This window comes from Python bivittatus, unplaced genomic scaffold (assembly GCF_059951505.1).
Source record: "Python bivittatus isolate LINGU-HERP-01145 unplaced genomic scaffold, Pbiv_v1 ctg000020_np1212, whole genome shotgun sequence".
NCBI classification, from domain to species: domain Eukaryota; kingdom Metazoa; phylum Chordata; class Lepidosauria; order Squamata; family Pythonidae; genus Python; species Python bivittatus.
Genome location: NW_028277030.1, coordinates 107484370 through 107512218, shown reverse-complemented (window position 1 = coordinate 107512218; position 27849 = coordinate 107484370). Strand labels below are relative to the sequence as shown.

General features: G+C 37.2%; 1 protein-coding gene across 1 annotated transcript in view; it reads left to right on the top strand.

Annotated features, from left to right (window-relative positions):
• The window catches only part of DNAH14 (dynein axonemal heavy chain 14), a 216070-nt gene that overhangs the window by 73862 nt on the left and 114359 nt on the right, over positions 1–27849 (top strand). The window contains 15 exon segments of the mRNA XM_088132171.1: positions 433–507; positions 1200–1287; positions 3560–3810; positions 7458–7686; positions 9803–9856; positions 10763–10908; positions 12475–12543; positions 13088–13274; positions 15530–15609; positions 16682–16853; positions 17444–17533; positions 17832–17963; positions 19456–19671; positions 24089–24158; positions 26159–26376. Coding sequence (XP_087988297.1) covers positions 433–507; positions 1200–1287; positions 3560–3810; positions 7458–7686; positions 9803–9856; positions 10763–10908; positions 12475–12543; positions 13088–13274; positions 15530–15609; positions 16682–16853; positions 17444–17533; positions 17832–17963; positions 19456–19671; positions 24089–24158; positions 26159–26376 — 2077 coding nt within the window.

The window sequence follows — 27849 nt, the reverse complement described above, 5'->3', positions numbered from 1 at the left end:
AAATACACAGCAGCTAGAGAATCATATAAAACCCTCAACATAGCTAAAAAATGGGCTCCGTCCCACACTCCCCAGGCTCAGGCACAGGTCTGTAGTTAATTGTTAATTGTTCTTAAGAAGTTGGTTTGGTTTCAGGAGAAAATAATTTTAGCACTGAAGATGTTACCTAGCTGGGTAACGAAACGTTTGCAAGAAAACAACCAAGCTCAGAGAACCAAGCTCAGAGAAGGACTCCACAGTTCAACCCTGAGCTATGCATATTCACTTCTATTGGAGAAAATAAAGTTGTATTCCAAAACTATATTTTTATTTTCAAATAGGCCATTCTTGCTGTTGGAGGATATATTTTTACTAATTTATATGAATATGAAACATAGACATTAAAATACATCTTTATTCCTAAAAAATGAATTTTAAAATTCTGTTTCATAGGGGTATTCGTATTAGAGGTCCTGTGGAACAATGGCTTAGAAATGTTGAGAGTACCATGTACAATATGGTAAGAAAGTAAGTATATGTTATATCATATGAAAAGTGACTAACACAGCTGATCTTTTACTTTTTAACTACAAAAAAGCAAGTCATCCTTTTTTTTTTTTTTAAGGGTAAATAGATGCAGTTTGTTCAGACCAAATACATCTTTAAAATACATATTGGCAATTGGGAGCAATCATGGTCATTCAGATGAAGGACCAAATCCAGCTGAAGGGCTGCATAATTTTCCAAGTCCCCTCTCAGGGACTAGAATAGATTGATGGGATTATATTACTATATATAAATAATAATAACTTTATTAAATTTTAAAAGAAACACAGTAAAAACTAACAAGAAGTAATATTAAAAGAGAAAAAAAGAGAAAAAAAGAAGAAATTAGAAAAAAGAAATAATAGAGATCTAAAGTGCAGAAAACAAGAAAAAGAGAAAAGAAACAAAAGAACCAGGGACCAGAATATATTAATGGGATCTTTGCACTTTGCGCTATTGGTGGCAATTCTTTGTCATTAGTATAGCATGTAGAATGCTAAATATTGATATTGTTATAAGGGAAATTATATATTATGAGCAATATATCTGTGTCTCTTGAAAATCTAATTCTATTATCAGAAACCTTCCTTTAAGGTAACCTGGGAGATAGCTTAGTAACTTGGAAAAGATAATTTTACAAAGATTTCATGTTTTTCTATATAATATACTTTAAGGTTTATAGACGTTGGAATTAAAGAATGGAATCAAATGGAATTTAAAGAATGGTTTTTTACCCACCCAGGACAGGTGATATTAGTTGTGGTAAGCAAAATATAATATTATTTAACTATATTAACTATACACATACTTAATTATTTTTTCCTTCAGTTGGATTGCATTGGGTGCTAAGGGAAAATGGACTAAATGCTTATATAGATATTCATCTTTAGGACCAGATTTCAGAGCAAGTACCTTCTTCTATAGATTAAAACTAGACAATTTTAGCAAATGTCTAGATGTCTTCCAGGATCTAGCCCCTCAGCATCTGAAACCACCATCACCTGCTCTTGCTGATTGTCTGCCTGGTCAGCCTCAAATAATTGATTGTCTGTGGCTTGTGAGGCTGACAACTTGATGGACTATGGGCCTCAGCTTGGAGTTAGAGAAAACCATAACAATGTCCATGAAACATTGGAAGAAAAGGAAGTTATAAAGTCTGTGAGAATATTTTGAAAACTAAGGCTGTAAGTGTAGATGTTGTAACTGGAGAGATAATAAAATATGCATGTGGACTGCTTAGGGAGTGGCTGTATGACTTGTTTGACACGTGAGTGAAAACTGCATCTGTGCCTAACAGTTGGAAGAATGCTGATATTATTCCTCTATACAAAGGGAGAAATAGCAAGAATGAATGCAAAAATTGCTAACAGATTAGTTTGTTAAGTGTGCTTGGAAAGGTGACAGTGCACAATATTTCAGAAGGGCAGTGTGGTTTTATGTTGGGTACAGAGTGTGCAGAGCAGATTTTTGCTCTTTAGCAGGTTATTGAGAAATGTATGAATGTGAGAAAGATTATCCATATTTGTTGATTTAGAGAAAGTACATGATGCAACAAATACAACTGCAAGGGCTTGTCCAGGCAGTCACCAGGAGTCAACACTGACGTGAAGGCACAAAAAACAAAAACAACCCCCCCCACACAAATATAGGTTGCTAAATACAACAGGAGGTGATGATGATGGAAGTCAAATACACATGAGAATAAATGAAAAGCTTAGCAAATGGTTCAATATTGAGCAGGGAGAAAAACAGATATGTGATGTCCCCTTAATTCTTTAATGTTTATGGATAAATATATAAGAAAAGTTTATGGTGACACTGGAACTGTGATGGTTATGGAGATGAATCTACCTGGATATGAAATTGATGCCATCTTGTTGGCTAAGATTCCAAAAGATTTGCAGCAAATATTAGATGTATTTATTTTATTACAATTTTTGTATGACACCAAATTCCAGAACACTCCCATGACATTGCAAAATACTGTAACCCATCAAATATAATTGCAAAATAAGAGCTGTAAAATCACAAACAAAATCCTTCAATAATTACCTAAAACAATAAAAACACAATTCCTTAATAAAAACAGCTAATACCTATGAATCTTTTCTCATAAAGGTGATGAAAATCAATACCCAATTGTACAACAGTACTGTTTTTACCTCTTTCCTAAAGGACAGCAGGGTGGGGGTCATCAGTACTTCAGGGTAAAGAATATTTCATAGAATGAGGGCTGCTATTGAAAAGAACTGCCTCTTCCTCCCTAACTTTTCAGACAGCAGAGAACTAAAGCATCCCTTAGACTGTCATATCTTCAATGTAGGCAGATTCAGTTTGAGGAAAGTGGTCCTGGAGATGCTTCAGAACCAAGCCGTGAGAGGCTTTATAAGTTATAACCAGCACTTTGTACTCAGAAACCTATTGGTAGCCAGTGCAGCCCCAACTGAACTGGTATTGCATGGTTGTAGCGGCTGTCACCCACATAGATGTGAGCCACTGCAGTTTGCACCAATTGAAGTTCCTGAGTAGTCTACATAGGCAGCCCATGTAAAGTGTATTGCATAGTCCAAATTCAAGATGATGAGGATATGAATTACTGCTGCTAGGGCCTCCCATTTTAAACAGGGTTGCAACTGGTGCACCAGCCACAACTCCAAGTTGTGGACCTGCTGTTTCAGGAGAAGTACAGTCCTGTCCAGAATAAGCATAGGAGCTGACAAAGAACCAGATGCTTTGGGGACAGACAGTCCCTCTGTCTTGTTAGGATTCAACTTGTTTCTTCTTATCCTATGTTGTACCACATCTGTAATATTTTTCTGTTTCTTTCTTCTGTTCTTTGGCTTAAATTTGATTTCTTTCCCCTTACACAAGTCTGGTTTGGGGAATAAGGGAAATTCATCTTAATGTGACTTGGCTTAGTCTGATGGGGATTCTTTGAAGGATGTTTGAATATACTCCTGTCTCAAGAATTACATTGTATAGTAAATAATTTAAAATGTTATTATCATTACTAATATAGTGTTTTCACTTTTAGAGTCACATAAAGTTTACTCAGAAATGTGAAGCAGCCCTATCAAGTTCTAATTCAAAAAAGGAGATGATAGAAGACCGGGATGATCTGATCAACCTTCTAGAGCAACTTACAGAGATAGCATCAGATGTTCTTTCCTATCACAAACAAAGCACATTAGAAGCTTTGGCTTCTTTGTACATCCATAACAGAGATATATTATCTATACTGATAGATCAAGAGATTAATGACATTAAAGATTTTGAATGGACAAGGTATAGTTTAAAACATTACCCTAAATGCTAACATATATTTAAGAATAAGTACAGTAGAGTCTTGTTTAACCGACCTTCGCTTATCCGACATTCCGTCTTATCCGACAACCCTAAAAAAAACAACACGCATAAATTGGCGACAAGAAAAGTGTGCCGCTTGTTTGCGAGCATGAGTGTACTTTCTTGTTGCTTCTGACGGTGGCGCCACAACACAAAAGTCGATTGCAACAGGCGCAGCAGATGGGGGGGGGGGTTGTTTTTTTTACCGCACTCAATTGTTACTGTGTGTTATCCGACATTTTTGTTTATCCAACGTTCTGCCGGCCCGTTTATGTCAGATAAGCAAGACTCTACTGTATTTTAAATAAACTAAAATGTGAATGTAGTATGCAAAACAGATATTATTTAATTTTGGATGCAATCTTATTCCCTTCTTTATGTATGTTCATATATTGACTTTGTGCATGTTACTCAGGGGAAGAATTCACTCTGCCTCAGGAAGTTTCAGGCAAGAAGTCTGCCCATTCCAGCTGTACACATTCAAGGAATAAATCTTCAATTTCAGAAAATTATTAGCAATATTGTTGCTCCAAGTAAAGAAAGCTTCAACTGATTATGTACTATCAAGTTGTTTTTGACTCCTAGTAACTATATAGATTTTCTCGATGACAATCTGTCCCTAACATGGTCTTTCAGATCTTCCAATGGTGCACTCATTGCCACTGTAACTGTGTCTATCCATCTTGCTGCTGGTTGTCCTCTTCTCTTTCCTTCCATCTTTCCCAGCATTAGAGCCTTTTCCAGAGAACTAGGTCTTTGCATAATGTGTCCAAAGTAGGACAATTTGAGCTTGGTCATTTGTGCTTTGAGTGAGAACTCTGGGTTTATTTGTATGATAATCCACTTGTTTGTTTTCTTGGCTATCATGGTATTCTCAGGAGTCTTCTCCAACACCATAGTTCAAAAGTGTCAATACTCTTCCTATCCTGCTTCTTCAAAGTCCAGTTTTTGCTTCTATAAAGTGTCACAGGGAACATCATGGCTTGCATGATTCTGATCTTTGTAGGTGTAAAGACCTTACAGCATTTGAATATCTTTTCCCAGGCCTTCATGGCTGCTCTACCAAGTGCTAGTCTACAGTGTATTTCTTGACTGCTTGTTCCTTTACTGTTGATGGTTGATTCTAAAAAGTAGAAACTATCCACCACTTCCATATCTTCTCTGCCAGTTCTAAGGCTGGTTGTTCTACCTGTTGTCATTAGATTGGTCCTCTTTATATTTAATTTTAGTCTCACTTTTTCCCTTTGCTCTTTAACTTTTATAATAGAGCTTTCAAATCCTTTCCATTTTTGGCTATCAGGGTACTGTCATCAGTATAGCGCAGGTTATTGATGTTTATTCCTCCAGTTTTAAAACCACGCTCATCTTCCTCAAATCCAGCTTCTCTTGAATAAATATGGGAGAGGCTGTATCTCACTCCTTGCCAACCTGGAGCCAATCTGTTTTACCATGTTCTGTCTGTACTGTGGCTTCCTGATCTATATACAAGTTTCTCATGAGGCCAGTGGGATGTTCTGGGAGGGCCTGTATGGGGAGGAACCGGCTTAGACTCAGCTCTGGCAAGACGGTGGCTTTGAGGTTTTGGTCTTCCAGGGTCTGGTGAATTGTCATTCTTGACTCTTAATGGAGTAGCACTCCCCCAGAGTTGGTACGCAATTTGGGAGATCCTCATGGATTTGTAGCTCCTACTTCAGGAGCAGTTGGGCATCTGTGGCTGGGGGTGTCTTTGCACAGGTTCATTTTGTGCACCAATTGTGCCCTTTCCTGGACTGGGAGGCCCTGCTCACCATCACTTGTGCCTTAGTCACCTCTCGGCTGAATTACTGTAACATTCTCTACATGCAGCTACTCTTGAAAACCACTCGGAAGGTACAATTGTGTGCTGTTTCTATTTCTGTTCTCCATGCTGGGATCTTACCCTTTAAAAAGTATAGAATTTAGTTAGACAAGATTTACTGTATTTTTCCATCAATAAGACGCCCCCATGTACAAGACGATCCCCACTTTTCCAACCCAAAATTAAGAAATCAATATTTTAAAGATAGTGTAGAACACATTTTTATTTAGTAATTAGGTAACATTTACCTGATACACTCGGTGGGACGAGGTCCAAACTGTCTCTCTGCAGCTCTGTTTCCATGCTCTTCTGCATAACTGATTACATTCAATCATGAGTGAAACTGCCGCTAGCTTGTCTCTGCAAACAGACTTCCTCCAATTGGTTTGTTCAGCATCAGCTGACGTCAGTTACATAAGGCTCGTGATTGGAGGAAGTCTGTTTGCAGAGACAGTATGGGCAGTTTCACTTGTGATTGGAGGCTCGTGATTGGAGGAAGCCTGTTTGCAGAGACAAGCTATTTCACTCGTGATTGGAGGCTAGCAATAGGAGGAAGCCTGTTTGCAGAGACAAAGTATGGGCAGTTTTGCAACCACGCAGTTCTCTCCTCAGCTTACTTCCTTGCATAAGATGCCCTTCAATTTTTAGCATAAGGATTTTAGAAAAAAGTATCGTCTTATACAGTAGTCGGACAAATACAGTACCTTTGTAGAAGCTGTGTTGATTTCTCTTCAGTGAGGCGGGATCTATGTTTTTGCATATTTAATGATGCTTTCAGATGTTTTCTCCATATCTGATGTCAAGCTAACTAGCCTATAGTTTCATTTATTGCTCTTTGATCCTTTTAAAAAAATTGTGGTCACATTGGCTATTTTCCAGTCCTTGGGAACAGATGCATCTGGTATGGAGCAAGTGGAAATGAAGACTTTTTTCCTCCTTCTCTGAAAGTACTAAGAACAGGAACCAGTTATTTTCTTATTATGTTTAGCATAACTATAACTTACCATAAACCACTGGCAGGAAAGGGTGGTATCTTTCACTGGTTGGAAAAGGCAAAGAGCAATTGCGCAGCATACAATTACACTGCTTTTTCCAATGAACCAGGACTTTTTTTAGAAATCTGGCTTATCTTGACATTTGAATGTGAATTTCAGAAAAATGTTTCACATAAATAAGACATTTGGAGTTGTATATTATGCATAAAAGCTTCCTTTTATCTTGAGGTGAAACTCATGCCAATGCAGTATGTTCATGCTTGAACAGCTTGTTCATGTTCCTCTCACTAAAATAAAATCTTGATTTTAGATACTTCATTTTCCACTTTTCTTAGAGTTTGTCCTCACTTGTTTTCCACTGTGCTCATGTAGTTCATATGGCAAAACCATCAGTGCATGATGTGACACATTTTCTTCTTCAGACACTGTTTGCAAAGCCTGATACTATTTAAGAGTAAGAGGGAATGAGTGGCCCAAGATCATCCAGCTAGCTTCCATGCCTGAGGAAGGACTATAACCTGGGAGTCCCCATTCCTAGTCTTGTATTTTAACCACTATACCACACTGGCTTTCAGACACCTCATTTTCCTAACCTTTTAACATAACTTTGTACTTAATAGATTTTTGATTTTTGTAATACTGAAAAGTTCAATTTCTTACCACACTATGGCTTTTTATGCCTGTATAATCTGATAGCTATAATATTTGATAATCTTTACTAGTCATTAACTGCTACACAAACATGTTTCATTTAGGCAATTGCATTACAAATGGCATGAACACAACCTGTGCACAGTTATTCAAGGTTATGCTTCCTTTGAATATGGTTATGAATACTTAGGCTGCTCTCCACGATTGGTTATCACTCCTCTTACTGATCGATGTTGGTTATCCATTACTGGAGCTCTACAATTAAATCTAGGATGTTGTCTTGCTGGTCCAGCTGGTACAGGAAAATCGGAGACTGTTAAAGATCTGTCAAAAGTAAGTGCTGTGTTCTATTCAAAATATGCATTTTATAAAAGGTGTAATGGTATGCTTTGTACACAATTAAGAGCAAATACGTATTTCAGGACAACACAGTTCTGGCACTCTTCTTTTAGCATGTGCTCTAGCTCCTCTCCCTTGCTTTAATCAGCAGTCCACAAGTGACTGTGATTGATCCTCTTGATGGAATGAATCTTGCACAGCTATCTAAAGAGGGGAAGGGAATTTATTTAGAAAAAACATACACACAGCACTCAGTGGGATTCCTTTCCCTAGTTTCCCTAAGTGCTAATTAGAGAAGCAGCTTAGGATCTTTTAGTGAGTTATGAGCACAAACTTCCATGTGTTACTAATCTTTACTGAAATAGAATACTCACTGCCCTCACTTTCACTCTTACATTCATTCTTCCATTCACTCACCTAACTCTTGCAACCAGAGCTTGCCAAGCATCTAGTCCAAGAGCATGAGGATTCTCTAACTGCTCAGGGAGGCTACACTGAGGTCTTTTATTTCAGATCTTTTATAATCTGTTGGGTGCTAAGTTGCCTTGCACAAGCCTGATTTACAAGCTGCCACTTAGGTATTTATTTATTTATTAGATTTGTTAAGGCTACTTAACTCCCAAAAACCTCTCTTTAATTATCCAATACATAAGTTAAAAAAACACAACTAGAGCAACATGACTGCTTGGATTAAAATAGCACTCTCAACATTCAGAAAAAAGACTCGACAGGGCTTTTACAGACACACTAATCTCAAGCCAGGGAACAGAGGCAGGTCTTAAGGGACTGCCAGAACCCTCCAGCCCTCATTCATCTGGTGTACACTTCTTATCCCCCTTTCATCTTGATATGTCAAGTATCCGATAAAATATGGATGTGCCTTTCTCACTTTCAATAATGGTGCCTTTGCTCTCTTTTCTTATATTGATGCTGGCTGTAACTTTTTTTTTTTTTGGCATAAAGATTCTTATTTTTATTACATACCTAAGTCTCAATACTTAACATGTTAAAGATGAACATCAAACTTTGTAAGCCACTTTAGGAAGTGCTTAAGAATGAGGTAAAACTGCTTTAAATAAATAATTTATTTAAATAAATAATGTCTACCTTTAAATAAATAATTTATTTAAATAAATAATATCTACCTTTTCATTACAGGTGACCTTGAATATAAATTTTACATCTTTGGGCCAAATAGAATTAACTTTTAAACAGCTGTTTGAGGAGATCAGCAATTTTACTTTGTTAATCACTAAGATAGTGGAGTTTAACTTTTTCTGTTCAATATTAATATCAGTTTACATAGGCTAAACTGAATCCACCTGTTTGGAAATGAAATGAAATTGCTCTCATTCTTTACTGTATATTGTCAGTGCATTGACTGTTGACTGCTAGTGAATAATACTTTCTTGTTTTGCTTTGGAGGAATTATGAAGCTATGAAAAATAAATGTGATGTTCTGTCATGTACTGTGTTTAGATTAGGGATTAGCTTGAATCCACAGTTAATACTATAGTGATGGCAGGCAGACCTCATTGTCTCATTGCAAGTTAGTTAAATGTACTTTCTCTGATCCTCAAGCAGTCAGGCTAATGTTTATTTTAAATCCTGCATTTAGAATGTGATTTCTTTTGAACCTTCAAAATATACAAACAATTTAAATGTGACTGTCTTAGAAAAGTAGCTATATGTAACATTAACATTACCAAAGAATTTAATAGCTTTTTGACATAAGCTTATGTACCAAAGTACCAAAAATTTATAATATACCACAAAACTCATGTGTATCTAAAGGTGAAAAGATACTTTGCTCATGCTAGCAGACATTCTGAATTACCAGAGATTCTTTTTCTTTGTTAAGGCATCCCTTTCATTTATACATATATCCTATTTCTTTAATAGCTTTCTTTTCTTTTTTTTCAAAATTACATTTGCATTTTCAAGTTTGAAAACATAGCTCTCCCTCTAGGAAAGGTGTAAAATAATAAAATGTGTGTGATAAATCTGAACTGAAAGCATATGATCTTATTTAATATTTAATACTTAATCAGAATTTTTAGTTAAATAAATGAAACTGCTTCTGCTCAATATTGTACTTTTTTACCTCTAGGCTTTGGGAAAATTCTGTCTTTCATACAATTGTTCTGAAGGTTTGGATGATAAGGTATGAAAAACAGTTTTATTTTAAGATATTATGTAGAACATGAGTAGGCAAACCTTTGGGACGATTAGCACATCTGGAATTTTTAGAGCATGTTGTAGACATTCTCACATTTTGGATGCCATCGTGGGCTTGGCCCATCACAAAGCATCCTTTTATTCCAACAGCAAACTAGTGAGATGTTTATCTTCCACTCCTCAGTTTTTCAAGATGCTTTCTACCATACTAGCTTATCTTTATCTTTATCTTTTAGATGGTAGAAGGAAGTTCCAAACAAAGCACCAGACTGTAGCCACCCACTGTTTAAATTCTTTAAGAATGCCTAAAGCATTCATTTACTATTTGAGTCCAATATGACCACTATGGCTGTCGTATGTGCCACGGGCACTTTCTTGGCATGGTCTCTGGCTTTTTCCCTTTTAATAATCCCATCCTCCTTCACCCTGGCAACCTACCCATAAAGGCCAGTGAGAGATGGCTTAGTGGTGTTGAGAGGACTAATATCTTGAGCATCAAGGCTGAAGCAATCAAGCCACAGAAGGCCCAACAGACCATCAGGTGAGGACAGTTGTAGAGCAGCTAACCAAGGCAAGGTTAGATGCTGGCAGAGATCATGTCAATTTGGGACAGAACCAAAGGCCCAGTGATATATGAAACAGGCCAAAAGCTACTCAGATTCTGAGCACAACCTTAGAGACAGTGGAATGAGCAATACTGGACAACAAAGCAGGCTTTTAAACAGAACTTATAGAGAACTCTTCCATAAGTGCATGTAGAGTAACTATTTTACTCTTAAATAACTAAACAAAGGCAGATGTGACTGTTTTACTTTTGAGTAATGGGCTAGGTGATAAATTGCATGGGACCTTATTCCCCACTTGTCATGCTTAATAAATCGTTCTATTTAAGATGATGGGAAAGTTGTTCTTTGGGCTTGTTCAGTCTGGAGTGTGGTGTTGTTTTGATGAATTCAATCGGATTGATATAGAAGTCCTCTCTGCAATTGCTTCACATCTTCAAGCAATCAAAGCAGCTAAAGATAGCTTCAGTGTCAGGTATTTATTTGAAATTGCTGTGAGATTTTGTCAGTAATAATACTTTATAGTCAAAGACATGTGTAACTTTGCTCCATGTTGTATCATTAATGTAAAGGAGTTGTGGAAGATTTGATCTTTAGAATTCTTGCCTGGAGGTGGATGGATGTCTTCTGATGAACTAAAAAGGCAAGACCACAAATGACATTTGTACTGCTTGTGTAATCCAGGAATTGTCTAAGACAATACCTGTTGTGTTTTAAAACTTTTAAAGTCAAATTTGAAATATTTATATACTGTATATTGAACACGTGTTTCATTTATCATGCTAAGAATATTTAAGAGCTGTTTCAGTTGAAGATTTGGGCCTATCCAAAATCATCTAGGGCACAGGACAGGGGTTGTACATGTGATCTAGCTTTTCTGTCAGAGCAGTGGCAATGTGATCTGGAACTGGGGAGAGTTTCAGTCCCTCCTCTGTCATGGTCCGATCCCTCCCTGCTAATGATGGAATTCTCTGGCACTACCCCCTGCTGCAGGGAGGTGGGACCTATTTGATCGATCCACCCCAGGTGACGAATGGATCCCAAGGGCTTCCAGAGGGAGATTGGTGTTATCCTTGATGGTCTGCTCCACAGTCCAGTTGAGCCCTTAACTGCTACTTGGAATGTAAGGGCAGCAGCAGCTGCCTTGGATCAGATCATGCCTATGCAGCCTTTCTCCACCTACTGATCCCACAGCTCCCCCTGGTTTATGGAGGAGCTGAGGGAGTTGAGGCGGGTGAAAAGATGCCTAGAATGCTGCTGGAGGTCGATGAAGAGCAAACTTGACTGAATACAGGTAAGAGCTGCTATAAAGACCTACCTTGTAATGATTAGGGCAGTGAAATGTCAGTACTTCTCTGCACTTATTGCATTTGTGGATAGCCATCTGGTGACCCTGTTTAAGGTGACCCAAGCCCTCCTTGGCAAGGGGGACTCAGTGGTTTACCTACAAGGCCGTGTGGAGGAAAGTTCCTAATAGTGGTCTATGCACATGCAAACCCCTTATGTGTGAATGCATACATAAATATTAATTATCAACATGCTAATATTGTACCATCTTCATTGGTATCTAACTTTCTAGGCTTAATTCGAGGTGCTATGTAAGTTCCTTTGCAGCTTAGGGCCACAGTATTTACCTCCTGCTGTTTTTTGTACAAGGCAAAACCTTTTATCATCCTCTCTGGTTTCATAATTTGTTGTCCTACTTATTGCCTAGTTGTATCTTAAAACTGTTATGTTAGAGCTGTTTTTTTTCCTGGGAATTTCAAAATATTTTTTTGCTTTTGATATTTTAAATTTAAGTTTAAAAAGTATCTTTGTAAACATTCCATATATTTAACTGAATTATTTTGGTTATCATTTTGAGAGCTTTGGCTGTAGGAAGCCTGAAGCTGAATGAATGAATGAATGAATGAATGAATGAATGAATGAATGAATGAATGAATGAATGAACAGACAGACGGACTAGGATAGCATACAAAAATAACTGCAATTTTGTTTATTTTAAATATTTCAAAAATAAGTAATATAACATTTAACACAGATTTATACTGGAAGGAAAAGAAATCCGTCTGAAACAACAATGTGCAATTTTTATTACCATGAATCCTGGGTAAGTGATAACTGTAGCTATCATTGTTCCATAATATTAGAACAGGAAAGTTTTTGTTGGTTTTTTTATAAATACATGAAGCTGTGTTGTATGAAATGGTAGTTTTGATACAATTAGCTCAACAATGTCCATAGCTTTGCAGATTTCAAGATTTCAGAAAATAATATTTCTTAGCCCAACTTGTTGATTCCAGGGATTGATCATGGGATCTTCTTAATGCAAGGAATATGCACTGCCACTGAATTGCATTCCCATTTTCCAAATGTTGTGGTTTTAAATTACCACTATTTTTTTATTCTGTATCTACCTGAATAATCATTTTCAGAAAGTTAGATAATTTTTCACTTGCATTTAAACATCACTTATTTTCCTTACCATAGATCTGCTATTATAATAATGATCATATAATTATTTTCTAAACTATAGTAAACTCTACTTTTTTTAGGCTAATACTGTACCTTTGTTGAAAGGAATTTGTATTTGTACTGTGCTAACATATTGAAGTGTTTTTAATGAATGTGATGATATTACCTTTCCTTTTAAGATACAAAGGACGTGTAGAACTTCCAGACAACTTAAAATCATTATTTCGTCCTATGTCAATGGTGATACCAGATTATGAACTCATTACTGAAATAATGTTGTTTTCAGAAGGTTTCAAATCAGCAAAATTACTCTCAGGGAAGATAGTAAATCTTTACCAACTTTCTAGCAAAAGACTATCACAGCAGGTAAAATATAAAGACTACCTTTTTATTTTTATTTTATCCTTTTTATATCCTAATTTTCTTCTGGAATGGAGCTCGAAATAAGTGTATAGAATCTCCACTGTGAAATTGAATGGAACAGTGTGGCCTACTGCTCATAATACATGGCTATGCCAGATGGCCTGGGGGCTTGCATTGCTGGAACTGGCTCATGGAATGATTGATACTGCTTCCCCCATCTTCTTGATTTGTATATTGCTTTTATAGATTTGTTATTTGTGTTTTAATCTGGGGGTATTTATATTTTTATTGTTGTTACTATCTTGGTTTTTAATTGTTAGCTGCCCAGAGTCATCCTCTGGGTTGATGGGCGACATATAAGTTTAATAATAAATAAATAAAATACATACATAAACAATGCCAGCAAACTAATTGAGGAGGTACAAGATGGACCAAAAGCCACACACAACTCTTAGCTTTTAACACCTAATGTGTCTTCACACATTAGCATCTATCTGAGATTGTTGCTAAGAGGAAAGTAAAATAAAGGGTAGGAAGTATGGCTGATAAATTGATGGGTCACACTGCTCTCAGAAGATACAGAGGATGTCAAAATTATTATCTTCTCTGTGTCTTAATGTTGTTGTTAAGTTGCTCAATTGTTTTTGTTCTGACTCTCACCTGTAAAATCTCAATCCAAACAATGTGAGTTTTGTATTTATTTCAGGTCTGTACTTCAGGTGTTCTCAGAAACAGAATATGTTCTATGACTCAACACTGTTTCTGGGCTTTGGCTTTGTTTGTGGTCTCTATGTATTGTACAAAGTGGAGATGCACCTGTGTAGAAGACCCCATCAGAATTTTCTAGGACTAAATATAATTTTTCAACAGGAAATGCACCTTCCAGTGAATGTGCTCCTGAATCCAATTCCTACCTTTCGTCTTGATTTCTTTTCAAGTGCTGTAGCAGTGTCAGCTGCCCAAAGTCACTGGCAAGTGGATTGCCTTAGACAAGAGAGAGATTATTTTCAGCAGTTACTGGGGAAAAAAATCTCAATTTCTTGTCAGGATTATCTTTTCTGGTCATCATCTTTAATTTGTGGATTCTTATTTTTAAAAGAAAGCTTCAGAAAGTAAGTGAGAGTTTGTGTCTTCCTGTAAAGACACTGGGGCTGTGGTTGGGCAGACGCCCTTGCACTAGTTTTTGAGATGTAGGAGCAAATTCCCCAATGGACAGTTATACTGGGTGCCTCAGTATATGATATCAAGTTGAATACTCATTGTCCATATTGCCAGAAACTTTAGAAAGCAAGCAGAACAGAATAGATCATCTCAATTTGTGGCATTTGATTTTTATTTCCTAAATAAAAAAAGTTGTACTTATCTTATTACATTTAGTTTTGTTACTTTATGCTCATTTCACCAAGCTACAGTGGTACCTCGGGTTACGAATTTAATCTGTTCCGTGACTCTGGTCGCAACCCGATTTGTTCACAACCCGAAGCAAATTTTCCCATAAAGTTCAATGTAATTACCGTTAATCCGTTCTGGCGTCCGCGGACCACGCGTCAAGGGCGGAAAAATGGCCACGGACCATGCGGCACGGGCAGAAAAACGGCCGTGGACCGCGCGGCAGGGCGGAAAAATGGCCGCGGACCATGTGGCACGGGCAGAAAATGGCCACAGACCACGTGGCACGGGCGGAAAATGGCCGCGGACCACGTGGCACGGGCGGAAAATGGCCGCGGATCCGGTTTGTACCCCGAGGCAGAGTTCACAAACCGAGGTAAATTTTTGCGGCCGGAGCTGGTCGCAACCCGAAAAGTTCGTAAGCAGAGGTGTTCGTAACCCGAGGTACCACTGTATTTTATTTCTATATTAGCTATCCACCCAATTCTGTATCATCTGCAAATTTTATAAACATTCCTTCTATTTGGCTGGTGTGGGTCTTCTGGGCTGTGTGGCCGTGTTCTTGAAGTTTTGTTTCCTAACGTTTCGCCAGCACCTGTGACCGGCATCTTCAGAGTGCAGGAGCACAGACAGGAGCAGTTCTCTCTGGGCACATCTTGTCCATGACAAGGGACTGATGACAACATACTATAATTCTAGATCAGTCACCAGTGCCTCGAGACACATTACACATTAGCTCTGGAACAGTTCAGCTGGAAATCAAACCAATCAAATATACAATAATTTTGACAAACATGCTGTCTAGTAATTGCAGAGAAGATATTTGCAGTGCACACAAAAATAAATAATGTTTTTATCTTATATTTTAGGATCACTATGATTTTGGTATGAGAGCTATCAAAACTGTGTTAATAAGAGTTGGTCAAAAGCGTCAGGAGTTGAAAATACAGTAAGTTTTCTTTTTTAAAAAGTGGTTTATATTAATACATAGATATAACATTATTATGTCTTGATTTGTGATGTTCTAAAGATTTTATCTAAAGATAAGTTTGAGGAGAGGAAATAGCTGCTGTCAATAGAGACATGCATTAGAATCCTATTTGTATTTGTTTTAAAGAAAACTATGTTCTGTAGGTTTATTTATGCATGCTTATTTAGAATGTAGTCTTTTGAACTCAGAAGGACTTCATGACTCATAGAATTGCCACCTAAATCACCAAGATTCTAAATATTTCTATAGGAATATCTGCATACATTACCAGCAAAAATGGATGACTGTGCATTAAATTAAGTTTCTTGACCAGTTGTTTTTGTTGCTGAAAACTACAGCATTCAGACTACAGTTCTTTCATACCGTAGAATAGTGTTTAATTTGTAAGGCCTACAAAATATTTAGTGATGGACAGACGGAAGGAAGGAGCTTTGATTGATGGTAGTTGATTAGCCATTGTGCAGTTAAATATCATATGGGGCAAAAATTGAGTGATATATGGATTTATAAAATAATTCTTTGTTAGCCATTTTTAGTTCAGAGTAGACATATTGATATACCTATTAGTGGGAATCCTCTGCATACATTTTTGGGTAAATTTATTTTCTCTGTGTCCTTGTTGCCATGCTTATTTAGAAACCACACAAATTAGCTTTCTCACTGTGGGATCAAAAATGTTATTTATTTATTTATAATTTATGTTGCTTTGAACATGAAGAAAATTCAATGATAGATTGCTGAATATCTCTGGTATCTGAGCATATTTATTTATTTGAGAAATTTATAAAGCTGCCCAACTTGCAACAATAGTTTTGAGCAGCTAATAAATTAAAACTTACTAGAAACAGACCAATAAGAATAGCAAAAAAAGCAAAAATAAAAATGCACACATTTAGCAATATATGATCAAAACCATGTATTTAAGAATATCTCTTTTAAAAGTGCAGCATGATGGATTAATTAAAACATTATAAAACTTAGAATAACTCATGAAATTCTAATTATTAGTTTTCTTTTATAATTGATATAGTTATAAAAAGAAAAGGTTTTCTGCAACGGAAGAAACACTAATCACAATTGGCATACTGAAGGAAGTTAATTTACCAAAGTTAATTGCTGAGGATGTTCCAATATTTGAAGATATTATCACAGATCTCTTTACAGGAATGGAAGTTCCAAAAGTAAATCCTAAACGATTAGAGGTAATAAAAATAAGCATAGTTATTCTTGGCACAAATATTATCCATAGAAAAATATTTTTGACATTTAGGATTTTTTAATGTTATTATCCATTAGGCCTGAGTATTTCAATGATTTTGTAAAGGAATTTAAAGTTGATCTTGGGAAATGTATGAGTGAGCCGTTAATGAGGGACTTGGACAAGAGATGACAAGGCAGAGATAGGATGAAGTGTGGGAAAGAAACTCAAAATAGCCCTGCCTTGATTTTTTTTTTAGTATAAGATGGGACAGAGAGAAACTTAGACAGACTTGAAGGATCCTGTTAATATACCCTACAACAATAAAGTAGCATTCCTGGAATCACAGTGATGTTGGTCTCTTGACCTGGCCTACCTTGAAAAACTGACAGATATTCAGGGAAGATGGGCATATTCAGGTCTACTGAATGTAGAGACAGTGAAACTGATTGTGTCCCTTTAACTTATTTCTTTCCTAATGTTGCCAGAGACAATAGCTATATTTTTTTCTTAATAATTTTAGTTATTTTATGTATTGTCAAATTATTGATGGTTCATCAAACTTCTAACCATCTATCTTTTTAAAACCTTTAGAGTGCAATATCTCTTGCAATACAGCATTTATCTTTGCAGCCTTGGGAAAATCAAATAGAGAAGGTTATACAACTATACAACCAAATTATGGTGAGTGCAATGAGATACTAATCAGGTAAAATGTGCAATGGAGGATAAATATGATACAAATATATTTATACAAATACTCCTCAAAATTTTGCAGTGAGATCTTACATTACAGGAATTACATTTCAGTAAATGGCAGAAATATTGACGTTGCAGCAACTGAAATGTAAAAAAAAAAAACAGTAAATGCTCATAAATATATACTTTGTAAGTCCTTTAGTGTGTATTTATTAAAATTTAAGTATTAATCATTTAAGGAATATGAACATTCCAGATTTGGTCTTTTAAAATATATTTTCAGGCTCGTGTTGGTGTGATGCTTGTTGGCCCCACAGGTGGAGGAAAGACTACCATTAGAACAATTTTAGAAAAAGCCTTGATAATCCTTCCATTAGTTGATATGGAAAGCAGTACAAAACTTGATATTTTTCAGGTAAGGATTTTTTTTTTTAATTACTCATATGGTATGCATTAATACTTTATCTCTTTTCCTGTAACCTCCCAGAGCAGCAATCTATATGAATTTTGAAATTTTAAATATTTACTCATTATTAAACAGTTAACTCAGTAGTTGGGAGTACTCAGTCAACTTTCACTAATCCCAGAAAGCCAAGCAGGCATTGGTTTGGTTAATACTTGAATGGGAGCCTGCCAAGAAATTCCAGGACAATATGTTGGATCAGAAAATAGAGAAATCACTCAGGAAGAAGGCAATGGCAAAACATGTCCATATTGTTTTCAGAAGACTACTTATATGTGTTCATCAAACCACCAGAGATCATACCTGATTTGAAGGAGACTTTACTACAGGTAGTCCCCAGTTTAAGAACGAGTTCCGTTGCCAAGGTCTGTCCTTAAGCCGAATTTGTATTAAGCTAGAAAAGTATTATTGTATAATACTGTATAAGTAATATTGTGTAATTAAATTTTGCTACAAAAGCCTCTGTTCTTAACTATGGGTCATCTTTAACCTGGGTGTTCTTAACCTGGGGACTACCTGTACTGTATTACAGGTGGTTCTCACTTAATGTCCACTTGTTCAGCGACCATTCAAAGTTACGATGGCACTGAATGACAGGGACTTACGACAAGTTCTTATCATCGCAGTGTCCCTACAATCATGTGATCACAATTTGGGCGCTCTGCAACTGACTCTCAATTACAATGTTGCAGCTTCCCCTGATCATGTGATCGCCATTTGCAACTTTCACTGCTGAATTTTGACAAGCAAAGTCAATGGGGAAGCTGGCAGGAGGTCGCAAATGCCTAACGACAGCAACCAGGGCTGCCGGAACTGCTGTTGTAAGTCAACATGGTCTCATGATGTTGTGCCTTACAGCTGCATCACTTAGCTTAGTGATGAGTTCCTGGTCCCAATTACTGCCAGTAAGCGAGGACTATCTGTATTTAGTAATGAACAGTAATTAAAGGACATGAGGCACAAATAACCAGGCTCAAATTATCATATTTTGCACACATTATATGAAGACCTAACTATCTTGAGAAGTTCATAATACTGGGCAAGGTGAAAGGAAAGAAAAGAAGGGGATGGCCAGTAACAAGGTGGAAAGACTCAATTACAACAGCAGTGGTGCACTGTTAGGAGACCTGAACGTTGGGGACAGATCTTCCAGGAAAAAGTCTATGTACTGTATGTGGTTTCTAAAAGTCAACACGGAATTGGTGGTACATAATCAATCAAATGAAAAGTAGCTGTAGAATTACTCAAAATATTTCTAAAAGTTTGGAGAATTTCCTGAGTCATACAGTATTTGGTATACCTCTACCTTTAATGCTTAGAATCCAGGCAGTAACAGAATACACAAAATAGGCATAATTTTATTAGTCCCTTTTCCATGGAAGTTTGTATTAGCAGGAAATAAATGTAATAACTGCACATTCAGAAGGATTTTTTTCTTCCGCAGAATATCTCAAAGAGAAGCAAAGTAGATACTTTTGTTATAAACCCAAAGTGTATTACTGTTGGTGAACTCTTTGGACAGACAAATCCTAGTACAATGGAATGGTCAGATGGACTATTATCATCAGCAGTTCGAGGGTTTGCCAAACTTGGAACTAAAAAAACTAAAAAAAAAGATCCAAGCATTGGTATAAATTCAGATGGGCCGGACCTATATACAGTGAGTACACAGTAATGTATTTAGATATTGAGATAATTATATTTTGAAATGGAGTTTCTTCCCCAAAAGATGGAAACGATTTATTGAAAAAAAATTTAAAGGTTGATGAAATGATGTATTTTCCTAGCTGGGTTGAGATCTATCAGTGCTTGGCTTTTAAAATCCTCAGTTTAAATGGTTACCCATTAATATTTTAAATGTATGATTCTCCGGGTTTTAAGTTTCAACGTTCTAAGTTAAGAATAAGAAGTAGATTTCAGCCATTCAACTGGAAGTTAGGGAATCTGATAGGCATATAACCTCACAAAATTTCTGTAGAGAACAGAGGGCATAACCATAGCATATCATTTTCACCCCAACCCCATCTATTACAAAGCAACTTGAAATGGATTTGTAACTTTTCACTTCTGAAGACCTCAGAATGCTGAGAACAAGCATGGAACATTATAAATAAACTGGTTTCACCTACCAGCTGATCAATATGAGTGCAACAACAACAACAAAAAGTTCACTTAATGCTCTGATCCAGGAATTAATGCAAATCCAGGAACTACAATTCTAACCTTCCATCGCCACTTCTCACTAACGGAAAATAAAATAATTGCTGGTGTCCTCCCCATCTATTTTTTTTTTTGAACATGTGTGTATTTGGTCACTTACAAAATCCTGTTGAGTAGTTCCTATGAGGGCAGGGTTCCTAGCTGCAAAGAAACAATTCCTCTGTTACACTTTAAAGTCTCATGCAAGCTCTGATGCCAAAACGTTAACATGTCACCCTTTTGCAGTCACCATTTTCTCAATAGCTGTAATCATGGCTGCATGTTGCCACAGCAATTGGATAGACAGAGGTACACTGTAATAGCTTTTATGCTGAGAACCTATCAGGAACTACAGTATGTGATGATCTGATATTTTAAATGGTGTCTGTGCTTCCATTTTACAAATTAATGTTTTGTGCCCATTAAATATTACATGTGTTCCTTTGCTTGTTTGAAAAAATATATTAGTGAACTTTGAATCACAACTGCAAGTACATCTATTCTAGTTATGTTAACTATATAATGCAGCTTTACTGTCTGAGCAGACCTTGCATTTTTAATAAAACTTTGTTCAGATATTTTGGCAAAATTCATTGTACCAATATTGGTCTCTTACATAGTGCTAATTTCTTCAAAGGTGATTTCCCTATTGAGGACCAATTTAGCATTTTTTGTATCTTTCCATTTTCCTCCCAGCAAAAAAGAGTTAAATATAATTGAATTTTTGAGGCTAGTGGGAATAAAAAGTGCCAATCCTTCTTTTGCTGTTTACCAACTGTCTTTAGTGAGGAATCTTTCTGTTGCTCCTCTCCTATGTTTATATCCCTGGGCAGAGTTTACTTCTCTATTGGGTGTCCTCTGCTTTTATCAGCGTTACACGAACAGTTTTCTTTCTTTGGACATCCCTGATCCCCTATTTGTTCTGAATGTGTCGGAAGCGTATTCCAACCTACTTCCTTTTCTAGCTTCCCTTCTTGTTTTGCCTGTTTAGCCTTAGCTCTTGTGGTGACTCCAGTTACTTCTGAGGACTTCTGTTTTCTATTAACTTCCAGTAGAAAGGAAGATCAGTCAGGCATCAGGGAAAATATCTTTATTTTCTACTGGTACTTGGGTTTTAGGGTCTGTCTTTGTCCCTACCAATTACTCCTTTTTCTCCATTTCCAGCCTCCTTATTATGTGAGCAATAGTTTCTGGATATGTGTCTAGAGACAGAATTGGGCAGTCTCTTGTACAGCTCTATGGCCAAACTCCTTTTTCCTGGGTGCAGGTTCTGTTTTCCTTTTCATTCAAGGCTCTTATATGATTTGCTCAGATATTGTACCATCCCACCACTGACACTAAATATGAGCGGGTTCTTTTGGGAAATGGGACAGACCAGCAACAGATAAAATGTTTTTATCTTCCTTATACTTCCCCAGGGAGTTTTATTACAAAAAAATAACAAATTTACTAAGATAGCCTATGCTATCTTAAACTATACCTATACTGACATCTGTGCCTATATCTTATTCCTACCCAGTCTATTCTTTGTTGCTTGAGCATACACCAAAGTCTTTAGCCACCATTTAGCCACCTTCAAATTGGCTTCTGTTGCTGCCAGCTGCTGTTCTAAACTGCTGTTGAAGTTTTGGATTGGCAGTTTCTCAGTCTTTGCTGGGATGAGAAAAGGAAGATGCTTTACCAGCTGCTGACTGGCTGTAGCTTCTCAGCATGGCTGCTGTGGAGTGGTGAAGCTGCTAGGCTCTGCTTCTCCTTTCAGTTTGTCTGCTGCTGGTTTGGTGAAATCCAAGCCTGTTCCTCCTTTAGCATCAGTTGTCTGTAATGCTGACAACTGCTGTACTCCCTAGTCTACATATTCTTCCTTTCTGCTCTCCCATACATGCTGGTGCTTTTGGCATTTTCCTTTTATAATCAGAAGCCAGGTGTGGTGTAATGCTCTTCAAGCTTCTTAAGGTTCCAGGGGAGAAAACAAAGGGAAGAAAGACCTCATGCTGGCCATTGTAAGACTTTCCTTCACATTTCATTTACACTTTCCTTCCAGTGAAAGGACCTAAAATCACGCTGCTTTTGCTGCTAATTGAACCAAAACCATGGCAGTTTCCCCCACCTTTGCTGGGATGAAGAAGGAAGCCTTACTTCCTTTCCTTCCAGTGAATTAATCTGTAAAGAGAAAGTGTATACAGGTAGTCCTTTCTTAACGACCATTCATTCAACAACTATTCAAAGTTATGACAGTGCTGAATGAAAGGACTTATGAACCGTACCCAAAGTTATGGCAGTCTGGGCCCTTGGCAATTGGTTCACCCTTATGACCAGTTGCCACGTGCCCCACAATCATGTGATCGCCATTTGTAATCTTCCCTGCCAGCTTCCCCAGAAAGTCAGTCAGGAAGCCAACGGGAAAAGTCACAAGCTGCCGTCGTCTGCCAAGAGGACTGCCTCTCATCTCTGAGGGCTGGCTGAAAAAGCTCTATGCTGAAATTCAAGCAGGATTTTGGCATGGGGCATTTTCAGCCACCCCCCAAAGCTGCGTACGCTAAACACCCCTGCATGGAGCATTTAGCACACACAGCTTTGGGGGCTGCCTGAAAAAGCTTTGTGCTGAAATCTAAGCAGGATTTTCAGCCATGGAGGATTTTCAGCCCCAGAGTGGAGAGGCTGAAATCCAAGCAGGATTTTCAGCCATGGAGGATTTTCAACCCTAGAGTGGAAAGGCTTCAGAAGCCTCTCCACTCTGGGGCTGAAATTCCAAGCGGTTCTGAGGAAGTTGCCTCACCTAATAACCAGGGCACTCACTTAACCACAGCAACCAGGACTGCCAGGATTGCAGTTGCTGAGCAATGTGGTCACATGATATTTCACCTAACAACCACATTGCTTAGCAACAGAAGTTCTGGTCCCAATTGTGGTCATTAGGTGAGGACTACCTGTATGTATATGTGTTATCACAGGAGTGTATGTGCAGAGAATGAAAGATTTCTCATGTATGAAATAGCTCAAGAAGGGAAATCTCATATAATTTAAAATAGATGTATGCAGGGCTGGCTTTAGGCTAAGGCTGAGTAGGCATTGGCATAGGGTGCCAAAGCTTAGGGGGCACCAGCACCACCCCTCCTTCCAAATAATACTAAAAATGCAAATTTTCACATTGGCAGGAGGTGGTGCCATTAGTCAATGTGGCCTCAGGGTACCATATTACCTTGAGCTGGCACTGGATGTCTGCAGATGCTGTGCATGTCATTCTGACTGAGTGAGGTCTGCAGGACCTAAATATAGCCTTTTAGGTTTAGGAATTTTTGATTCAGGTTGGAAACCCAATTAACTTTTTAATTTCACAGATAAAATTAAAGCATGTTTTAGTTTAACACCCTATAAACCAGATATTAGATGCTTAGGCTGCTTATGTTTTACTTCTTTTTTCTTTATGTTAGCTATATACTCCACTTTTCTTTATAGAATAAACTGGAAAACACCTTTACAAATAATAAAATATAATAAAACCTAAAGTATGAAACAATTCAGTGTAAAAATAAGGGTCAAATGTTTTAACTTCATTAAAAATGCAGTGAAATCTCTAAGTCTTAGAATTTTTTTCAGTCTTAAAAGAGAGACAGTCTAATAAAATTTTGCTAGGAATGGAATTCACAATGTGATTTTATTATGTTTTAATGTTATTTACCTAACATTCAAGAGACTTCAGGTTGAGATTGCTTGTGATTGGGAGTTTCCCAAAATACCTTACAAAATTAATTTAGTATATGGCTTTGTAACAGACTTTCTTTCCACCTGATTATTTTAAGAAAATCCAAGCTCTTATCTATTGTAAGTTATAATTATGTTTATCTAATTTTATAATTACTCTCATTTCTGTTTTTTAGCTGAATACAGTGAATGTAGCTGATGCAGTTGTGACTGATGAAACTGTACAATCAGCAGAGAATATTCAACGTTAGTATAATCTTGTAATAACAAATATGACAAATCATTACTGTATGTATCTCTTAGTTATGGATTCAACTTAGGCAACATTTTGATATTTAAGTAATTATGTGCCAGTTTTTTGAAATTCGTTTCAGCATCATACCTAGGAACAAGAGGCAGCAATAGAAATCATGTGATAGTCTTTTGCTCCTCCCACTTCCTGATGAACCCCCACCCATGGGTTTCTTTCCATATGCATCTGGATATTAACATTCCATTGAATAAATATTAGTTTGTTCTCCTCCGTTCTCCTCCATTATGGAAAGAAGGAGTCAGATAAGAACCTGAACTGCACATATCAGAGTTGGAGTTGAGAAAGAAAAGTGAACTTAAAGAGGTAGAAAATGATGGAAATCTTGAGGATATCAGCCTAAGTCATAGGAGGTTTGTTACATAGAGGCATGCGGAATTAAATCTTTCAGACAAAGAAAGGAGATAATAGTGGATAATCCCTTCATAATCTTTACATCTATTGCCTCTACTGGTCAATAGGTTTATAGGTACTGAAGGCCAGTGCATGGACACTGAATTCCAGCAAAAAGGCATCTGCTGTAAAGTGTAGCTATCCTACTGGTTCTGTTTCAGGAGACTCTGCTAGTTCTGTTGTCTGAAGAATGGGGGGGGGATTTTTTTTTTATTTTTTTTATTTTTTGTTATTTGGGGACAAAATATTCCAAGTTTGTTTGAAAGTCTTATGTTTATATATGTTTGTGCACGGATGCTCGAAGGTTTACATTTGTCCTTAAATTCTACTAGGATATCTGTCTAGTTTCATCTTCAAACAGAAAGAGCTGGAAAAAAGAATTAAGGCTAGATTCAGTAAGGAACCAGTATTTACAGTCCAGTGTTTGCGCCATATATTGAGTCTAGCAATATTTGAAAGAACTATTTCTCTGGAAGAAAATTGGACACTTACTAATGTGGCCTCAGCAATGAAACATTGGGAATTTTCCTGAAAAGCCTTGCATACCTTTATCGGATTTGAATTAGAGTCTAGTAAAAATTCTTTTGATTATGGCTCTGTTGATAATACAAGCCCATATATTTAAATTGTTGGCTTCAAGCAATTTGTGTAAAAGTATGAGTAAAAGGAGTTTTAAGATCATGTACTGCAGTTTGGGACAAAATATAATACTTTTGTGCAATTGTATGCATCTTTTTTGCTTGTTAAGGCAGTGGGATATAAGATTTGATTTTATTGCATTGTTAAAGGTACCAAGTAGGATGGCTTAGTTTATGTAAAACTTGCAGGTTCAAGGAGAAGCTGCTGGACATCTCCTGAAAAAGGTCCAGAGAAATGAACCGAGGAATGGTGCTTCTTAGATTTTAGTTTAAGATCTTTTCTTTTTTTAAATTTCTCTTGTTATAAACTAGGCCATCAATGGAAAAATCTCTTAAAAAAAAAAAGTTTCCCCTATTCAGTTAGAGAAATTCAGTTGCTTATGTAAGTTTTTAATTAGAATAAACTGGTCTTCTATAAGAAATTTTTTAAAAGTCTGGTACCAAAAATCCCAGAATTGTACAAAGGTAAATTGGAGAGATAAAAAGACATCTTAACTTTTGCTTTGACATTGACTTTTAGGAATCAGGAGGAATCTGGTAGCACTTTTTCTAACTAACAAGTTTTAGACTAACATGGCTCTCTTCCTAAAATAACTTTTAGGAAGTACTTTATTGACATGGCTTCCTAAGCAGGAGATAAACTGTCTCAAACTTTTCTGGCCCTTGAGCTTGGATAAAGAGATGATGACAGAAAAATGACAACTCCTAATAGTAAAACTAATTTCTTCTGACAGTTCCAGGACACAATGACCCCATAGTAGATTTTTCCATTGTTGCTAATTAATATATTGTAATGTATAATTTAAAAAGAAATAGAACATTATAATTATAAAATAACTATTTTAGATTTTCACATGCATGTAAACTGGCAAATTTAAAGTTAAAGCTTTTTTTAGTTCTTTTAGGTGAAAATATTCTTGACTGGCAGTGGATTATCCTGGATGGCCCAGTAGATCCAGTCTGGATAGAAAACTTAAATTCTGTTCTAGATGACAGCAGAACATTATGCCTTGCTAACAGTGAAAGAATTTATCTATCACCAGGCATCAGAATGATATTTGAAGTGGACAGTGTCTCTCAAGCCAGCCCAGCCACAATTAGTAGATGTGCCATGGTTTACGTGGTAAGTTTCATTAAGAAAAGTAATTGTACACTTTCACATAATATTCTATATTTTTCATTTACAGTACCATCTTTAAACAAGTAAACAAATCTTTAATTATATTTGCAAAGGGAAGGGTGGTTTAATGCCCACTTAATGAATTTCAGATGTAAAATGTGTGCACATAACTAGATAAATATATCCCATAATAAGTATTTCATAATTTCAGTTTCAGTATGATTTTTTTATTGTTCTACCTGTGTAAGAAGCTAGAAATTAATGAGTTCACACCCCACCAAGATCCCAAGAAGAATGAAGCCTTTACAGGTAGTCCTTGCTTAACAACCATTCATTAATGATGGTTTGAAGTTACGATGGCCTTGGAAATGGTGCTTTATGGCCCGTAAAGCACTTCTGACTATTGTAAAACATCACACTGCCCCCCGCCCCACAATCACATGGCCCCATTTTGGGCACTTGGCAACCAGCTCGCATTTACAACTGGTTAGCAAGTGCCCCGGGGGGCGCGGTGGTGCAGCGGCTTAATGACGCTGAAAGTTGCCGGCCAGAAATGGTCGACGCTTCAGCGGTTTGAGTCCAGCCTTCGCGTTAGCAGGGTGAACTCCTGTTTCCTCCCCAGTTCCTGTAAACCCAACAGTTCGAAAACTCACGTGAGTAGATAAATGGGGACTCTCACTCCGGTGGGAGGAAAAATGCTGGCGGCGCCTTGCAAAAAAAAAAAAGGAGTCAGGAGCAGTTGCCGGTAAGCGCAAAAAACCGCACGCGCCCAAAAAGGGCGCGAAGCAACGGAAACCCCGCCTCCTGTGCTCGCCAGCTGGGCTCTGCCCTAGGAAGGAGGCTCTGGCAAACCACTTCTGAAACAATTGCCTTGAAAACTGCAAGGACTCGTCCAAGCAGTCACTGCAGAGTCGGTAACGACTGAGCGCAGATTAAAAAGAAAAAGAAAAAGCAAGTGCCCCACAATTATGTGATCACCATTTGCAATATCCTCTGCCAGTTTCCCCAGTCAATGGGGAAGCTGGCAGGGAAGGTTGCAAGCAGCGGGTACGGAGGGGACTGAAACCCTTCGGTAGGCTGCAGGAATGTTTGAGAGCTGAAATCCTTCAGCAGGCAGCTCATTCGCTCTATCAGCTTAACAACCTGGGAGATCACTTAAGGACCACAACTGGGAGTGCCCGGACTATGGTCATTGAGCGAAGCAGTCACATGGGTGTCTTGCTTAATGACCGCTTTGCTCAATGATTGAGATTCCAGTCCCAATTGCGATTGTTACGCGAGGACTGATTTTTAAAGTATAATTCAGTATTTTGGTACCACTAATTTATGTAAGTAGCCTTATATTTTATTATTAGAGATAGAATAATAAAGATAAAAGAAGCAATTCTGTCTAATACTCTTCATGTTCACCTAATTGCTATTGGTAAAGTAAGATAAAACTCTGCAAGTCCTTTCTAAATATCAGTCTCTTAGCTT